Here is an 18,919-nt window from a genome sequence, read left to right on the forward strand (position 1 = left end):
CCATCTACCTCACACTATATACAAAAATTAACTCAAAATGGGTAAGAGACCTAAATATAAGAGCAAAAATACAAAGCCCTTAGAACCAAACATAGGAGTAACTTTTAATTAGGCAAGAAGATATTTGCAAATCATATATCTGATAAGGGACTTGAACTAGAATATATAAAGTACTCTTACAACTCAATAAAAGACAACCCAAATAAAAAATCAGCAAAGGATCTCAACAGACGTTTCTCCAAAAAATATATACAAATGTCCAATAAGTCCATGAAAAAATCCTCAGCATAGTTACCAGAAAAATGCAAATTAAAACCACAATGAGATACCACTCACACTCACTATGATGGCTATTATCAAAAAAACCAAAACAACAAGTGTTGGTGAGGATGTGGAGAAATTGGAACCCTTGTGCATTGCTGGTGAGAATGTAAAATGGTGCAGCCCTTGTGGAAAACAATATGGCAGTTGCTCAAAAAACTGAATACCACATAATCTAGCAATTCCACTTCTAGGTGTACATTCAAAAGAATTGAAAGCAGGGACTCAAACAGATGTTTGTACACTAATGTTCACAGCAACATTATTCACAAGGGCCAAGAGGTGTAAATAACCCAAGTGTTCATTAATGGATGAATCGATAAACCAAATGTGGAATATGCATACAATGAAATATTGATAGGAAGGAAGGAAGGGAATTCCCTGGTGGTCCAGTGGTTAGGACTCTGTACTTTCAGTGCTGAGGGTTCAATCCCTGGTCGGGGAACTAAGATCCCGCAAGCTGTGTGGCGCGGCCAAAATAAATAAATAAATAAATAAAAATAAAAAGGAAGGAAATTCTGATACATGCTATAACATGGATGAACCTTGAAGACATTTTGCTAAGTGAAACAAGCCAGATACAAAAGGACAAATATTGTATTATTCCATTTGCGTGATGTACCTAGGGTACTCAAACTCAGAGACAGAAAATAGAATGGTGGTTGCCAGGGGCTGAGGGGAGGAAAGAATGTGGAGTTATTGTTTAATGGATACAAGTTTCATTTGGGGAAGATTAAAATGCTCTGGAGATGCATGGTGGTGACAGTTGCACAACAATGTCAATGTATTGATACTTAATGCACTAACTATACACTTAAAAATGGTTAAAATGGTAAATTTTCTTATGTATATTTCATCACAATTTAAAAGGTTAAAAAGTAAAATTTAAAAAGAGAAATGAGGGGATTCCCTGGTAGTGCAGTGGTTGAGAGTCCACCTGCCGATACAGGGGACACGGGTTCGTGCCCCGGTCCGGGAAGATCCCACATGCCGCGGAGTGGCTGGGCCCCTGAGCCATAGCCGCTGAGCCTGCACGTCCGGAGCCTGTGCTCCGCAACGGGAGAGGCCACAACAGTGAGAGGCCCGCATACCGCAAAAAAAAAAAAAAAGAGAAAGAGAAATGAGGTACTGATACAAGCTACAACATGAACCCTGAAGACATTATGCTAAGTGAAAGAAGCCAGTCACAAAAGGCCGCATATTATATGACTCCATTTATACGGAATGTCCAGAATAGGCAAATCCATAGAAAGTAGGTTAGTGGTTGCCTACAGCTGGTGGGAGGTGGAAATGGAGCAGTGACTGCTAATGGGTGTGGGGTTTCTTTTGGGGGTGATGAAAATGTTCTGGAATTAGAGAGCAGTCATGGTTGCACAACTTTGTGAATACACTAAAAACCACTGACTTGTACACTTTAAAAGGGTGAAATTTATGGTGTGTGAATTATATGTCAATAAAGCTGTTATGAAAAAACAATAAAGCTATAATTCAGAAGAGTTTAACAAAAGTAAAACTGAACAATTTGGTGGAGGGAGCACTAAGTGTTCCACGGGAAGCGGATATCAGAGCCTCAGAAGTCACAGTAAACCCAACACTCCTTCAGTGCGGCAGTATGTTGGTGAGAAGTGGTTTGGGCTATTCAGTCAACTGATCATATAAGACTCCTGAGCCAGTTTCCAAGCTGCCTTTCCAAATACATGTTTAGGAATACCGCCCCTCCCCTCAACCAAAGAATAAGAAGAGGGTAGAGACACGGAACAGGTATCTAGTTTTGTTACACTCACGCTATTCCTTGCACATATGTTAAGATTATACATGTACATCCTTTACATCTAACATTGCGCACAGTTTGACTTCAAAACTGTGTATGAGCACAACTGTCAAAAATCAAAAATACACATCAGTCCAATCTGTGCTGGGACTGCATCCTTTATTCTCTATCAGCTACGAGCACTGTTTTCATAGCCTCTCCCTCTTTGTTAACTTTCTTGCTATGTGCAGCTCGGCCTCACGCCCGTATCAACTGGCAGAGTCTCTCTCGGACAGTTTTGTGGCCAGACTGTCTGAATATTTCAGTGTATCTTGTCTTTAATCTATTTGTTTATCCAATATATATGGTCTATGTACTGTGTGCGAATCATATACTAAGTACTGGTGAAATAAAGTACTAGTACTTCGTACTGGTGTGGCCTTGTTGAGCTTATACACAGAATGGAGGAGAGAGAAAAGAAACAAATGGACCCGTAAAGGAAAATACAATTGTGAAGAACGGTGATGGCAAGGAAGGCAATGAAAAAGGCAAAGGTTAGAGAAGAACTGGGTGAATGTATATCTGCTCAGCTGGAGTGACTCTGAGATTGTGGCACTGACACTGAGACAAAGGACAAGCAGCCAACCTTGAAAAGCTCATTCCAGGTGGAGGGGAGAGCAGGATTGTTTCGTTTTTGTTTTCCAGGTCACTTAAGGTGCAACTACCCACATCACTGTGCACAGGACAGCTTTGGGTTACAGTCTGTCCTAAACTACAAGGAGATCACCCTCCCGGAAACAACACTTCCCTGTGTCCACTTAATTAACTTCCTAGCTTTCGTATTGTATTAAAACAAAAATCTTTTCCCTACTTTTTAATATTCACATCATCTAGTCGCCACAAGCTACACCTCCTCCAGTTGTATATCACGGACTCACAAGGACTTATAAATTACCTGGGAAAGAATCAGCTGCCCATGAAATGTGTGCACAAACTTTCTTAAAAATGGAAAATAGGTGTCATCTCCAAGTCTTCTGGCAAGGAACCGGAGAAGGAAATAGCCCTAAAAGAAAGGAAGAAGAAAAAAAGATACTTATCATGTGTTCATCAGAAAAATGCTTACAAAGTCAACTCTAACCTACCCACCAGCACCTTATGCTCATCTAGAAACTTTGGCCTGACCTGTCCCAGGCAGCCCTTTATATTCTTACCAGTAAGGTCGAGTCTGGTACTTAAGGATCAACTACTCTGCTTTCAACTGATCTACTAATGGTATCACCATCTTGTTTATCCTTGGCTTACATGAAGCCTGGATGTCCATCATGGGCCAAAAGGGAAGAGGGGCCCAGCTCCTCTCTCCCTCGGTTATCAGGAAAGGCCTTTACAACTTAGAATACTTTTTTAAATCACTCCTATCTTCTAGGTGGAACCTGACAGCAATTTTAAGATTCTGCTCTTCAAAGCTGACATGAAGCAGGGAGAAGGGAGGTACAGGGAAGGGAACAGTTCAGCTTCCTTTGATTCGTGCCTCATTATTTGGGTATGAAATGCTTTAACTATTGGACAATCAGAATCTGCTCAGTCAAATGTCATTACAATGTTGATGATTTTTTTGTTTTGCCCCAACCACATTACTAACCTTCACTGTTTATATGTAAGATCTAAAAAGTGCTGCACCATAATAACTGGCTTCTGCCACTCAGATATGTTTACCTTTAAATAATGAACCTGCATGAAGACCTTCTCCGGATTGAGCCCGTGTTTGATGACAGAAGATCCTGAGTCACTCACATGGCCAGTTTTCTCTTTATTGGGTCTAAAATGATGCAGTAAAATTTTCTTTAAGTATAGCATATTCTTAACTAATTAGACCATAATATCACCTTATTTCTTATTTTCAGAGTTGCCCAACAGCGTCTTAATTCTATTCAATAGTACCAGGTATAATTTAAAACGGTTTACGTTATAAATGCATATACTGAACAGGGAGGGATTTATATCTGGGTTGGCAACCTGAGGTTGGCTACTGGCAGTATTCTACATCATCTTATCCAAGATTAAATCTTGCCAGACCCTCAAGAAATCTCAGCTCCAACATGAATTATTTAAGAAACTATACACTTTTCTTTTGGTGGGAATGTTGGACTGGGAAATGCAATGGAAAATGTAACTTTACTTGGAAGAGTAAAGAACTTACATCTTTTCCAAAAAATTCTGAAAGCCCCAATGTTATCTGCTTCTCTTGATTTGCATTTAGTAATTAAGGCTCCTTTAAGAAATATTCATACTCTAAAGCCATTTTAGAGCCACAAAAACAAAACAAGAAAACTCACAGAGGCCCATGTTTTTAGAACAGGTAGAGACATTAGTAATCACATACTTGAACCTCCTCATTTCACAAATGAGGGAAACAGGCACACAGAAATTAAATCTGTATCCAAGGTCTCATGGCTTGTTTTGGTTCATGGCGACATTAAGGATTGAAACCAACGATGTCTCCTTATTATCTATCAGTGGTTTCCATTATGCTCTATGGTTTTAAATATTTTTTAAAATTCCCTTAATAAAATATAATTGTGTTACCGTGACAATTCAACAACTAACTAAATTCAAAGTAAGTGACAAGGTATTTATAGCTTTTAGCTGCTCGAAAACCAGTCACTTATTAGACAAACATTGAAGAGCATGTGCTGGGGTGAGGGGAAGGCAAGGGCTGACAAAAGGGCTGGCACATCAGAAAGGCAAGGGGTTGTTTTTATTTTTATTTTTTTATATATATATATTTAAAGATTTTTTTGATGTGGACCATTTTTGAAGTCTTTATTGAATTTGTTACAATATTGCTTCTGTTTTATGTTTTGGTTTTTTTGGCCGCTAGGCACGTGGGGATCTTAGCTCCCCAACCAGGGATTGAACCCATACCCCCACACTGGAAGATGAAGTCTTAACCACTGGACCACCAGGGAAGTCCCCATTTTTATTTATATATTTATTTTTTGTTGCTGCTGTTTTTAAACTTATTTGAGGCATAGTTGATTTACAATGTTGTGCTAATTTCTGCTGTACAGAAAGTGATTCAGTTATAGACATATATACATTCTTTTTCATATTCTTTTCCACTATGGTTTATTACAGTATATTGAATATAGTCCCCAATGCTATACAGTAGGACCTTGTTGTTTATCCATTCTATATATAATAGTTTGTATTTGCTAACCCCAAACTCCCAATCCATTTGTCCCCCACCCCCCTCCCCCTTGGCAACCACAAGTCTGTTCTCTACATCTGTGAGTCTGTTTCTGTCTCGTAGACAAGTTCACTTGTGTCATATTTTAGATTCTGCATATAAGTGATATCATATGGTATTTGTCTTTCTGACTTACTTCACTTAGTATGGTAATCTCTAGATCCATCCATGCTGTTGGAAATGGCATTATTTCACTCCTTTTTATGGCTAAGTAGTATTTCATTGTATATATAGCAAGGGGTTATTTTTAAAAGGTAGTTAGTGTAACAAAGTACACAGCATTTGGAATCAGAGAGACCTAGTGTTGACTCTCAATCCTACTCCTTACTACCTGTTACTCAGTAGCAGTTTACTTAAATTCTCTAATCCTCAATTTACTCACTTGCAAAAATGGGGATAACCTTACCTCTCTCCCCAGGTCACCTGGGGAATAACTGAAATAATATATGCAAAGCCCTTAGCGAGGGCTGGGGATACAGAAATTACTCAATAAACTTAATAAGATTTTCTAAAGTTAGCAGTAAATATTGCTAAATTCAAGGTTGGTCATCTGATGTTAGAGGCAATAGATTTCAATGGTTCATCCCCTTAATCCTATATGCCCACAGACACAAACATGGAAGGGTGCTGGACCTGAACGGCAGTGCCTGAGGATGACCCAGCTTGCCAAATCAGTCCCTTTGCAGTGTGCTCTAGCTGCCAAGCAAAGAACCCCTGATTAAGTCTCTGCTGAATATTCTAGTACATTATCTCAGCAGACACAGGCTCAGAACCAGCAGATACCTAAAGGAGAGACGATGATGACCAGCCACTAGAGCTAACTGCATAGTTTGAATTTTTCTAGTTGATCCCTGACTTACGGACGTGACCATACTTGCAGGAATAACTAGTTAGTCCCTTTCATCTTGATTTAAGACTCCATTGAAAAGCATCAGCTTTATTCCTGCTCTCAAGTTTGTCCTGGAGTGGAGTGCTTTTATAAAGAAAGCCATGCTGGTTTTGATAGGAAAGCCTGCCAGACACCTTGAGGGAAGGAAGACTTCTCAGTGTCAACCTGAATTCAAACCAGTTTTCCCAGCCCCAAGACAGACAGAGTTGCTGTGAGTTTCTTTTGCCCTTGAGCTCTGAATGGAGACTGTTAGAAGGGGAGGAACACAGAAGACCAACCTAAATCTCTGCTCCAAAGGCTGGCTTCCAGGCTCAAGTTTCAGATGACGACTTTAGTTGGTGCTTTTTTCCTCTGACTAAAAATGTCCTTCCAGAAAGTATCTCTCTCTTACTCTCCTCTTCCACCCTCTCCAAGTGTTCAAGAAAATTCTTTTATGCTGACAGCATCCAAGGCAAATGTACAAGTCCCCAAGAGATTCCTTTTAAAGTAGACATGGTACGGGAGAGGGCAGTGCCCAGGCGAGCTTCGTGAGAAATCAAAGGGGGCGGTTTTTATGAAGAAAAGATACTCCGCAAGTGGAAAAAGGGTGACTTCCATTTCAGTGCTATTCTGGTTCTCATAATACCACTTACTGCATGTCTGTGCAGGGAGACAAAGCACAGAGAGAAAGCAGGAAACAAATGAACTACCACTACCTACAATAACAGATGACTCTCACAGGTGAATGAAAGAACTCACACCCAAAAAGACTACATACAAATGTATGACTCCAATTAAATGACGTCAAAGAACACGCAAAACAGATCTATGAGGATACAGATCAGAATAATGGTTACCTTTGGGAGAGAGTATTAACAGAGTGGGGAAAAAAGAGGAAAGTTTCTGGGATGGTGGGATTAACTCTATGTTAATCTGAGTGGTGCTTTCATGAGGATAAATAGTAGAAATCTATTGAGCCATCTAGAAATATCTGCGCACTATAGTGTACATATATTTCCATTAAAAAGTTAAGAAAAAATAGGGCTTCCCTGGTGGCGCAGTGGTTGAGAGTCTGCCTGCTAGTGCAGGGGACACGGGTTCGAGCCCTGGTCTGGGAGGATCCAACGTGCCGCCGAGCGACTGGGCCCGTGAGCCACAACTACTGAGCCTGTGCATCTGGAGCCTGTGCTCCGCAACAAGAGAGACCACGATAGTGAGAGGCCCGCGCACCGCGATGAAGAGTGGCCCCCACTTGCCACAACTAGAGAAAGCCCTCGCACAGAAACCAAGACCCAACACAGCAAAAATAAATAAATTAATTAATAAACTCCTACCCCCAACATCTTAAAAAAAAAAAAAGTTAAGAAAAAATAGATGCACATGAAACAGTACACATTTTGTGAGAATAAAATGGAATCAGTCTAGAAAAGGGGCTTTGCTGTTCATGTGCCATGAACACATGACTAGGGTTAACTAAGCTCTCTACACCTGAGGACCAATTAAATTAAAAACTTTTTAAGGACATTGTTAGAGGTGGGAAGAACTGTGGCAGATACAATTGGCTCAGTCTACTCCCATTCTCATCCACCTTCTTTCTTGCCACTTGTACAATTAAGTCTAAAAAGGTAAACACTCACTTTCCAGGTGTCCTTGAAGCTACAGAGAGTCAGAAGACATAGTCCAGGCCAATGAGACAAAAACAGATGTCTGCTGTAGTTGGGAGTGGGGTTCTGGGAAAGCTTTTGCTTTCTTTACAAAAGGGGAAATATGACTAGTACTATTCCTCTTTACCCCAAACATGGTGGATGGAGCTGCAGCAGCCACTTTGCAATCATGAGGCAGCAAATCAACATGCTATGGAGACCCAGATGGAATGAAAGAAGGTAAACAGTCTTTGATAGTACCATTCAGCTGCTGGCCAGCCCAAGACTGCCTGCCTTCACACTCACTGTATGAGAAAAGTAACCCCTATTTGTTTAAGTCAACGTTGCCTTACTATTCTATTAGTTGAAGCCAGATTCATTACTAATGGATGGAGAATTGAACCAACACTAATGGCTACCATTCCTGTTATCTCCCTGTGCCAGGTACTCTGCCAAGCTTTTTATGTATCCTGTCCTTCTACCGTCACAAGAACCTGTGGGGCAGGTACTGTGATGATGCCCATTTAAAAGTGGAGGAAAGTGAGGCCTGGAGACGACCACAGAGCTAGTTAGTGGCAGAATTGAGGCTAGAACCCGGGTCCATGGAGCACCAAAATCCTTGCTGCATTCTGGGGCTTCCCCAAGATCCAGGGCCCCCCATCTAGGTTTTGCCAAAAACTAAGTGGAGAACCTCAGACAACACGTTGACTCTCCCTTACGCTCAATTTCCTCACCTGTAAAGAGTGTGATGAGGCTCAGATAACATAAAAGCACTTTGTAATGTAAAAGTGTTAAGTATCTCTTCAACTTTTTACACCAGTGTTCATTTCCTTGGCTGGAATACATGGAATGTGAGAGATCAAGTTACCAAGGTCGTTTGGGCTTAAATGCCCTTGGTTTCTGTTGTACCTGGCACCAAATGTAACAACCGAGATTAGCATGACCTTTCCCCGCCCACCTCCTTCCTTTTCCCCTGCACTCACAGAAGCAATATGGACATTTAAAAAGCTGTCAGATGGCAGTGATACTTGATCCACATGATTTGACTTGGAATCAAACCTCCTGAAGAAAGAACCGATTCTGCAGGACTATCGCCAAGGGTGGGATCTGAGAAAACACCTCTGAAAGGTGCTCAGGCATGTCAGCCTAGGTCTGAGCACCTACTGCTCTGCCACAGCCCAGACGGGCCCGTCTGCCAGCATTCTCTGTCTTGTACTCCTTGGCAGTAAAAGTGAGAGCCACGAGATAGCTTCATCTATAAACTTGCCACTGTAGTGCTTGAGCCAGGGATGAAGCATCCCAGAAATGAGACAGAAAGGGATTAATCAGCATTCTCACATCCCTGCTCTATCAGTGGCAGCTGCCCCACAAGGTTTGAGGGTCCGGGAGCAGGGCCTCACTCACCCCAAAGTAACAGAGGAAGTTAAATACTACCTCTGTGGAGATCCCTGGAGACCTCTGAGCTCCAAATGCACAAGTGAGATCTCCTGGGGAAGCAGCATAACACATTGATTGGGTTAAGAATCTTGACTCTGCCACTTAAGTGCCACGTAATCTTGAGTGATAAAGGCCAGTTTTCATCTGTAAAAAGGGGACAATGATAGTGACCGTGGCACCTCATTAGGCTGTTGCAGTGTCTAAAAGTGCTTAGCCAGAGTGCCTGTTGGCATTTTGTAAGCACAATATAAACGATGCTAATCTCATCATAATGAATACTGATTGGGGTCAGGGAGTGCCAGCTAAGCCTTCCTCCGACAGGCAAAGACGTTAGAAAAACATCACCCTATAGTTACATGTGTACGATGTTATCATTGGGGGAAGCAAGGGGAAGGGTACACAGGAACTCTATTATTTTAGCAACTACTTGTGAGTCTAAAATTATTCCAAAATAAAAAGTATTTTTAAAAAAGACTAGGCACATAAATGTGGCCGTACACCTTCCCTTTGCGAGACCCCCGATTTTGAGCATAAACCTTTCAGGGGCTGGTCTGTAAGCCTGCTCCTTGTTGCATCATCATCAGAAAACAAATAAAAAGAAACAACAAATTTCAGGTGTTGCTTAAAATTCTAGAAAGCCAGGTATGGGCGTATTCCTGACACCGCCCCCCCTCAGTCTATACCACTCTGTGAAAAGATTACTAAAATTTTGGGTAAAAAATGGAGGCAGAATGATTGAAAGTACAGGAATTTTATGTCCTCCATTTGTTTTCGCAACAATTTTTCCATCTATAAAGTGTGTATAATGAACACTCGCCACTGCCTTGCCTTTGGACAGTGCTACCAAAGAGAACTGGACAAAAGGCTGTGCACACCTTTAACTGAAGAAGCTGTATCGTGTCAAAGCTACTGGTGTTTGGCAAGTTTGATTATCTGTGTGCTCTTCACAATGGATTTAACAGCTACCCAGCATGAAGGTTTTTCCCATCGGGAACCATTATCCTATAGCAAACACAGCAAGATATCACTCCAGTGCTGAAAAAGGCAATTGATAAAATGATTTAAGACAGAAAGAGACCTCTCCAAGGAGCCACAGAAAAGTGAAGAAGGTATATTCTGTCCCCTGATGGTGAAAGGAGAAGTCAAATGCTGACGAGGGTGACATGAAAAGACTCTGTAGTTAGAACTGGGGAAAACACAAAAAAGTCCTCAAATTTTGCTAAGCAGGGCAGGGAAATGAACGGTGAAACTTAGAAAAGCAGGAAGTAATGAGCATTAATTAAAAAACCAAAATAGTCCTCAGGTTTTGCATGGCCATAAATCAGAAATTCCTTTCTAAGAAATGAAATCCCCCCAGAAGAAAAAAACATGGAACAGACTAATACAATAGTCTGAGCAGTATATCATCATATTCAACACACCAAGAGGTAATTTCCACATGCTTTAAAAGGAGACGAAGAAGAAAACAGAGAGCAAGGAGTGCCCTGGAGGTTTCTGATAAGGTGGGTTGTCAGAGAACATGCACAAAAGAGGAAAGGAGGGATGCTGGAGAAAGCTCACTACAAGAGATGGGAAGCAGTAAAATCATTGCCAGGAAGGCAGAAATTCAGAATGAGCCGGTGCTAAGGGAGAGTGCCTAGGACAACAAAAAGGGCTTTTGAAGTGATGTCTGGAGCCTAAAGAAGACCAGGTGTTAAGAGGTGACAGAACGAATAGAACTACTTGACTCCCACTTTGCTTCAACTTTCCAAGGAGAATAATTTTCAAACTATACATGGTAGAACAAGCACTGTTATGTGGGAACTGATGTTTCATACTTGGGAACTGATCCTTGGTACCGGTGGAGAGGGCTCCTTCATCCTTTAAAGGAGTTCTGACTTCAGGCCCAGGTGAGGGACATGCCACAGCTTGGAAAACTTCCATCTGCAATCACAGGCCTCTGGAGGCATCAAATCATGGAGACGATGGGAAGGGGGCTGATGGAGATAGACAAATGTCATTCTGATTGCAAAGGAAGAGGGAATAAGAGGAGGGGAGGCAAAATTTGTGACTAGGTATTGAACAGATAGTTTGTGAGCACTTAGAACATGATGGACTGCAAGGAAGCTGCATGGGATCTTGAGGGCCGCTTCCAGAAATTCACTGTGGGTATCAGGCATCCTGACTTCTGGCAGCTGGCAGAATGGATGTGGTGGTTAGCATATGGTGGCTGTTTCATGGCTTTATAGAAGGTTCAAAAACAGAACCCCAAGGCTGTTGATTAATTACTTGGTATAACCAGCAGGGAGTCCTTAGGGCTGTGCCCAAGGAATGATGACTTATTGGCTTAACAAATTTGCAAATAAGTCGAGTCTGGAAGTCTAGCTGGTTGACTGACAGCATCTACAGTCAAGAAGAGCAACCACAGGCTGGAATGAGGATCCAAAATTAATAAAAACAATAGTTCGTAAGGACAAAGAGGTTTTTAAAATTTAGTATTTACCTATGAAAAAGATTTAGTACATTAAATTGTCTGTAAACTCAACATGTAACAAGAGGTGATTGATGTGGCTTCCAAAACAATAAACACAGTAGTAGGTGGATCAACAGCAGCAATGAGATGTAGGGAACGGGGACAGACATCATGGAAGCTGGGCTCTGGAGCCAGACTTGCCTCTGCTTGCACCCTGGCTCTGCCACTCCCTAGCGGTAGAAAGGTGGTCAATTGCTATACGCATCTGTTTCCTCATCTATGAAATGCGGAGGAAGACGGTACTAGTACCTATCTCATAGGGCCATTTTGAGGATTAAATGAGATACATGTACATAGAGTGCTTAGAATAATGTTTGGCGCATCAGAAGCACTCAATGAATGTAACTAAGGAGAAAAAAATGCATGGGAGTTGAAATGCTAAGACTGCCCTGAGAAGGTGTATGATACTAGGTTTAAAAATGAAATATGGTGTATATGTGAGTGCTTTCAACCAATCCTATTAATGCTTGTCCTTTCTTTTCTGGATTATCCAGATCAAGGGAAGCAATAATAGTTACACTCTTCACAGGTGTAACCTCAAACAGAGTGCTATATTCAGTTCAGGTGTCACATCTGGAGAAGGCCATTGTCAACAAAGAGAACAACAAGGAACCAAGCCCAAGAAGGGAACCATTCTCCCAACCCTGTGACCTAGTGACTAGAAAAGGAAAGACAACGGTCTTCAGACATGTGGACTGTTTGTGTGAGAACAAGGCGAATCCTGTGCAACTCTGGAGGTAAGGGCTTAAGAGGACAGGGCAGACTTTATAGGGAGGCAGGTTCCAGCCCAATCCAAGGAAGCCCATTCTAAGATAAGCCGTTCCCATGGGGAAGCTGCTGCTTGATGAAGCAGTGAGATCTGGATGCTGGGAATACTCTGGTAGAAGCTAGGTGGCTGTCTGTCAGGGATATGGAAGGCTAGGCAAAATCACTTTTAAGGCCCTTTCTGACCCTAATATTCTATGATTGTATGAGATAAGAGAGCCCAAAGTATATTTAAGCTGCAGCATTTAGAAGTAAAACATCATTCATCCACTGTGGTGGAGTCAATAAGTTTGCTAAATCCACCAAGGGTGATTTTCATTAAAAAAAAAACAAAACCTAAATGAATTAGAGGAACCACCATAACTGAATTTTATTCATCCACATATATTCAGGGATAGACTTAGCTAAAGAGTATAGAATCCAAGCAATACAAGGCTCTCATTATCTTTTTTACAGTGTTGTGTTTGAGAGGTGCATATGCAATATACCTGAACTAGTACCCTCATAAGCCAGGTTAAAAAGCGCTAAGGTGATCATAATGAAGCACAGGCTGTCAGTCTGCTCCATACATTCAGAACACAGGAATATACAGAACCTGAAAGTTACAGGAAGCCAAAGTAGAAAGGGTAAAAATGGAAAACTTTTCTTGTAATGTGTCAAAAAAACCTCCATGACTTTATCTTGGAAAGAGGCAAATGAGACAAATGCTGACTTCATTTTACAAGGGGAGACTAGACTCACGCTTTTTGTTTGTTTGTTTGTTGTTGTTGTTGTTTTTGCTGTACGCGGGCCTCTCACTGTTGTGGCCTCTCCCGTTGCGGAGCATAGGCTCCGGACGCGCAGGCTCAGCAGCCATGGCTCACGGGCTCAGCCGCTCCGCGGCATGTGGAATCTTCCTGGACCGGGGCACGAACCCGTGTCCCCTGCATCGGCAGGCAGACTCTCAACCACTGCAACACCGGGGAAGCCCTAGAAGCACGTTTTGAACACTAACAGCATGTGTGGTGCTGTGTGCTGAGATAATGGGAAGGATCGTCTCATCTTATGACTCAAAGAGGAGCAGATGGTCTGTGGGAGCTGGAGAAGGACTTTTCCCTCCTCGGTGGAGGATGGTACAGTGCTGGGGACTTAGAGGTGGCAGCGGGTGGAGGGCCTGCGTGAGTCTGAAGCCCAACACACACCAGGATGTAAAACAGGACGAATAGTTGGGAGAGCAGCTCTGTTCTCAGTCTTGTGGGCAACTGTGTACTATATTTAGGTTTTACATTTAACATTCATACATTAACTCTTCAACACAGTATGGTTTGTAAAAGAAAAAAACTAGAAATTACCAACATGTCCAATGGTTAACAAATGGTTAGTCAGTCATGGAGTGTTCATACCCTGGAATATTCTGGAGCAGTTAAAAAAAAGGACCTGCATGCATCGATAACAGAACAATAGTCAGGATTACAGGGGGTGGAAGAAACTAACACACACACTGGTACATATACACTTGTACTTGAGGGATGCTTTCTTGGAAGTGAATCATCTCTATGAGGGGTTGTTATACCACAGACACTATGGAGACGTCTTCCTGGCATCCAGCACTGGAAATGCCTCCTTAAGTCTCATCCAATGCCCTGAGGACGGCAGTTGCCTGCTGCCATACTTTCTTCCTCCATCTCTCCTTGGACAATTGCTGGTCAACCCTGCTAAGGCTACAGTGATGTTATAAAACATCCAATGATTTCCATCAATCCCTCTCTTTTTTAAACAATTGAGATATAACTTACATATCATAAAATTCACCTTTTTAAACATGTAAAATTAGGTGGTTTTTAGTATATTCACAAGGTTGTGTAACCATCACCAGTACCTAATTCCATAACATTTTCATCACCCCCAAAAGAAACCCTATAAGCAGTCACTTTCCATTTTCTCCTCCTCCCCCAGCCCCTGGTAACCATTAATCTACTTGTTTTCTCTATAGATTTGCCTATTCTGGATGTTTCAGATAAATGGAATCATACAACATGTTGCCTTTTGTGTGTCGCTTCTTTCAGATAGCAAAGTGTTTTCAAGATTCATCCGTTTTTGTAGCACATATCAGTAGTTCAATTCCTTCTTATGGCTGATTAATATTCCATTGTATGAATATAACACATTATATTTACCAATTCATCCATTACTGGATGTGGGTTGTTTCCACTTTTTAGCTATTAAGAATAATGCTTCTATGAACATTCATGTACATGTTTTTGTATGGACTTATGTTTCCAGGTCTCATACATACCTAGAAGTGGAATTGCTGGTTTGTATGGTCACTCTACGTTTAACCTTCTGAGGGTCTGCTGGACTGCTTTCCAAAGGAGCTGCACCATTTTACATTCCTGCAACAGTGTATAAAGGTTCTAATTTCTCCAAATCCTCACTAACATTTGTTCTTATCTGTCTTTTTCATTATAGCTATTCTAGTAGGTATGAAGTGGTATTTCAATGAGGCTTTGATTTGCATTTCTCTGATGGCTAATAATGTCAAGCATTTTATATACTTATTGGCCATTTGTTTATCTTCTATGGAGAAATGTCTATTTAGATCCTTTAACCATTTTTAAATTGGGTTATTTGTCTTTTCATTGTTGAGTTGTAAGTGTTCTTTATATATCCTGGATACAAGTCCCTCAGATATATGATTTGCAAATACTTTCTCCCACTCTGTGTTGTCTTTTCACTTTCTTGATAGAGTCCTTTGAAGCACAAAAGTTTGACATTTTGATAAAGTTCAATTTATTGATATTTTTCCCTCTTTGATTTTTGACCCTTTTTAGGTGTCATATCTAAGAAACTGTTACCTAAACCAAGTTCATGAAGACTTATACCTATGGCTTTTTTCCTAATACTTTTATAGTTTTAGCTCTTACATTTAGGTCTTTGATCTATGTTGAGTCAATTTTTGTATGTGGTATGAAGCAGAGGGTCTAACTTCATTCTTCTGCATGTGGATATCCAGTTGTCCCATGAACATTTGTAGAAAAGAATATTCTTTCCCCCATTGAATAGTTCTGGCACCCTTGTCAAAAACCAACTGACCATAAATGAAAGGGTTTGTTTTTAGACTCTCAGTTTTATTCCATTGATCTATATGTCTGTCCTTATGCCAGTACCATGCTGTCCTGAGTACTGTAGCTTTGTAGTAAGTATTCAAACTGAGAAGTACGAGTACTCCACCTTTGTCCTTCTTCTTCAAGATTGTTTTGACTATTCTGGGTCCCTTGAATTTCCATGTGAATCTTAGGATCAGCTTGTCCATTTTTGCAAAAAAAAAAAAGGCCACTGAAATTTTACCAGGGATTATACTGGATCTGTAGATCAGTGTAGGGAGGATTGCATCTTAACGACCCTAAGTCTTCCAATTCGTGAACACAAGATGCTTTTCCATTTATTTAGTTCTTCTTTAATTTCTTTCAACAGTGTTTTGTAGTTTCCAATAAACATTTTGCACTTCTTTTGTTAAATTTATTCCTAAGTATTTTATCATTTTTGATGTTATTATAAATGAATTTTTTAATCGCCTTTTCAGATTATTTATAGCTAGTGTATAGAAACACAACTGTCTTGATGAATACAGAAGGTGTGGTATACACAATGGAACATTACTCAGCCATAAAAAAGAATGAAATAATGCCATTTGCAGCAACATGGATGGACCTAGAGATTATCATACTAAGTGAAGTAAGTCAGATAAAGACAAACATCATATGATATCACTTATATGTGGAATCTAAAAAATAGTACAAATGAACTTATTTACAAAACAGAAAGAGACTCACAGACATAGAAAACAAACTTATGGTTACCAAAGGGGAAGTTGGGGAGAGGGATAAATTGAGAATTCAGGATTAACAGATACACACTACCATATATAAAATAGATAAACAACAGGATTTATTGTATAGCACAGGGAACTATATTCAATATCTTGTAATTAACCAAAATGGAAGAGAATAGAAAAAAAAGAATATAGATGTATACATATATGTATATATGTATACATCTATATTCTTTTATATATATATATATATATATGTATGTATAACCGACTCTCTTTGCTGTACACCTGAAACTAACACAATATTCAATTAAGAAAAAAGAAGCACAACTGTCTTTTGTATATTGCTCTTGTATCTTGCAATCTTACTGAACTTGTTTATTAGTTTTAACAGTGTTTAGGGGAGGATTCCTTCCTTTGGATTTTCTATATATAAGATTATGTCGTCTGCAAAAAGATAGTTTTACTTCTTCCTTTCCAACGTGGATGTCTTTTATTTCACTTTCTTGCCTAATTGCTTTGGCTAGACCCTCCAGTACAATGTTTAACAGAAATACAATCCCTCTTTTTTATCCCTTCTCTCCTCAACCACTGACTTGAAAGGGGGAGGAGTCCCTATAAAACTGGATTTTAATATGTAGCAAGAAGTTTTTCTTACTACATATTAAAGACATTATGTGTCTTTGAAGCAGGTTCAGTCAAATAGTTGCACAGTTTTTGTCAGCTGATCTTGGTCAAAACTATTGGCAAGGGCTTCCCTGGTGGTGCAGTGGTTGAGAGTCCACCTGCCGATGCAGGAGACACGGGTTCGTGCCCTGGTCCAGGAAGATCCTGCATGCCACGGAGCGGCTGGGCCCGTGGGCTATGGCCGCTGAGCCTGCGCGTCCAGAGCCTGTGCTCCGCAATGGGAGAGGCCACAGCAGTGAGAGGCCCGCGTACAGCAAAAAAAAAAAAAAAACTATTGGCAAAAACACAATAGTTTTGGGGAGCATGGGGGAGACCCACAGGGAGTAAGCAAATAATTTGTAGAACAGAGTCAATTTAGGATTACATGAGAAAGTACTCACTGGTTGAGAGTTTTTCTGAATGGGAAACTAACACTGATTAGCCAAGAATATAATATACATAGTGCTAGGATTGGCTGAGGGCATGAGATATCCTCCAAGGATGAGCAAAATAGGAGTGAACTATTATAGGTTGGTTTATGGAGATGAATTATTTTTTAAGAAAATATTTCATGGGCAAATACTGTTATAATGAATCAGTGCCCCACAGGGCAGCAATACAGAAAAATTATGCACATATACTTATAAAATTTATTTTCTGAAGGATTCACAAGAAAATGCTAGCAGTGATTACCTTAGGGTGAGGACTACGGCGGTGGGGATGGAATTTTATACTTTTCTAAACTGAAATTTCCTGTGATATACTTGTATTTTTTAAAAAATGGTTAACTAAATAGTGATTATGAACAACTTTATTCCTTCTTTATGTTTTTCTATATTAAAAAAAACTGTACCAAGTGTTATTGCAAAAATGAAACACCATGTACAGTAAGTATGTTATTAGGGGCCTATAAAAGAGAATTCTACCCCTCCCTTAGAAATACCTGAGTGATGAGTAACCAGAGAATGGTCTAGAAGAACGAAGAAGGAAGGGTTATTTGAGTTCAACTATTCAGGACATGTCTGTCATCTTTGCTGGGTAAAAGAAGTGAGAGCTGAGAGTGTCCCTCCAACAGGAAACAGGAACTGAGTGGGCAGCTCAAGGGGGTGGAGCTGGCCTTTAAGACAGGAAAGGACAGAGTCTGTTTCTGGCTGGCTGAGAGCCCTCAAGTTTTTCAGAAAATGCTGGCACAGGTACAGAAGCCTCCAGTCACAAAAGGGTAGAAACAGTCTACACAGCCTAGCATGTGTGGTTCAAATTAAAAAAGCCAAACAAACAAACAAACAGCAGAAAAGAATGGACAGGGAGAATGGGGTGGAGGGGACCCCGAGCCTGAGTGATGGAGGGTGGAGGGCAGAAGTTCCAGGATACGGAGGTAGAGATTTAGGAACCTCACAGGCCAGTGCCAGTGGTCCGAGCTCAGGTTAGAACTCTTGAAGGCCACAGAGGCAAAAACGTTTTTCTTCTCAGGGCGGTAGTCAGATTCTGTATAGGGGCCAGGGAAGCGGAGCCAGAGGGGACACCAGGATGGCCCTTACGTAGAGATTAGACCAGAAGTAGGTTCCAGGAAGGTATGAGGATCCCATTCATCTTAGAAGCATTGCCAAGTTAATTCTTCCCTCAAGCTATTCATTTGAGCATCTTTGTTTAACATTCAGATTTTTTTGGGGGGGGGATGGTTTGCTTTTAATCCTATCCTCTTCATTTGTAACCAGGCATTCTCTTGTACTTTTTAAAAAATATTCTCTTAACTTCTTAGCAAAATTAACTTTTTGAACATTCCAGCCAATTGTAAGTTTGTGAGGAGGAAAAGCAGGTGTTTCCAGGCTCTGGTTGTTAAAGAGAGACGAGCAGGATGCCTCTGTGGTTGCCGTCCGGAGGGTGGCAGCAGTGAAAGAA

At 40.8% G+C, this 18,919-nt stretch overlaps 1 protein-coding gene across 1 annotated transcript in view; it reads right to left on the reverse strand.

Annotated features, from left to right (window-relative positions):
- AOPEP (aminopeptidase O (putative)) overlaps positions 1–18,919 on the reverse strand; it is a gene marked incomplete at its 5' end in the record, with an annotated part of 325,752 nt that overhangs the window by 122,722 nt on the left and 184,111 nt on the right. The window contains 2 exon segments of the mRNA XM_079705801.1: positions 3,027–3,134; positions 3,785–3,887. Coding sequence (XP_079561927.1) covers positions 3,027–3,134; positions 3,785–3,887 — 211 coding nt within the window.

The sequence above is a fragment of the Hyperoodon ampullatus genome, assembly GCF_949752795.1.
Source record: "Hyperoodon ampullatus genome assembly, chromosome: 6".
Classification (NCBI taxonomy): Eukaryota; Metazoa; Chordata; class Mammalia; order Artiodactyla; family Ziphiidae; genus Hyperoodon; species Hyperoodon ampullatus.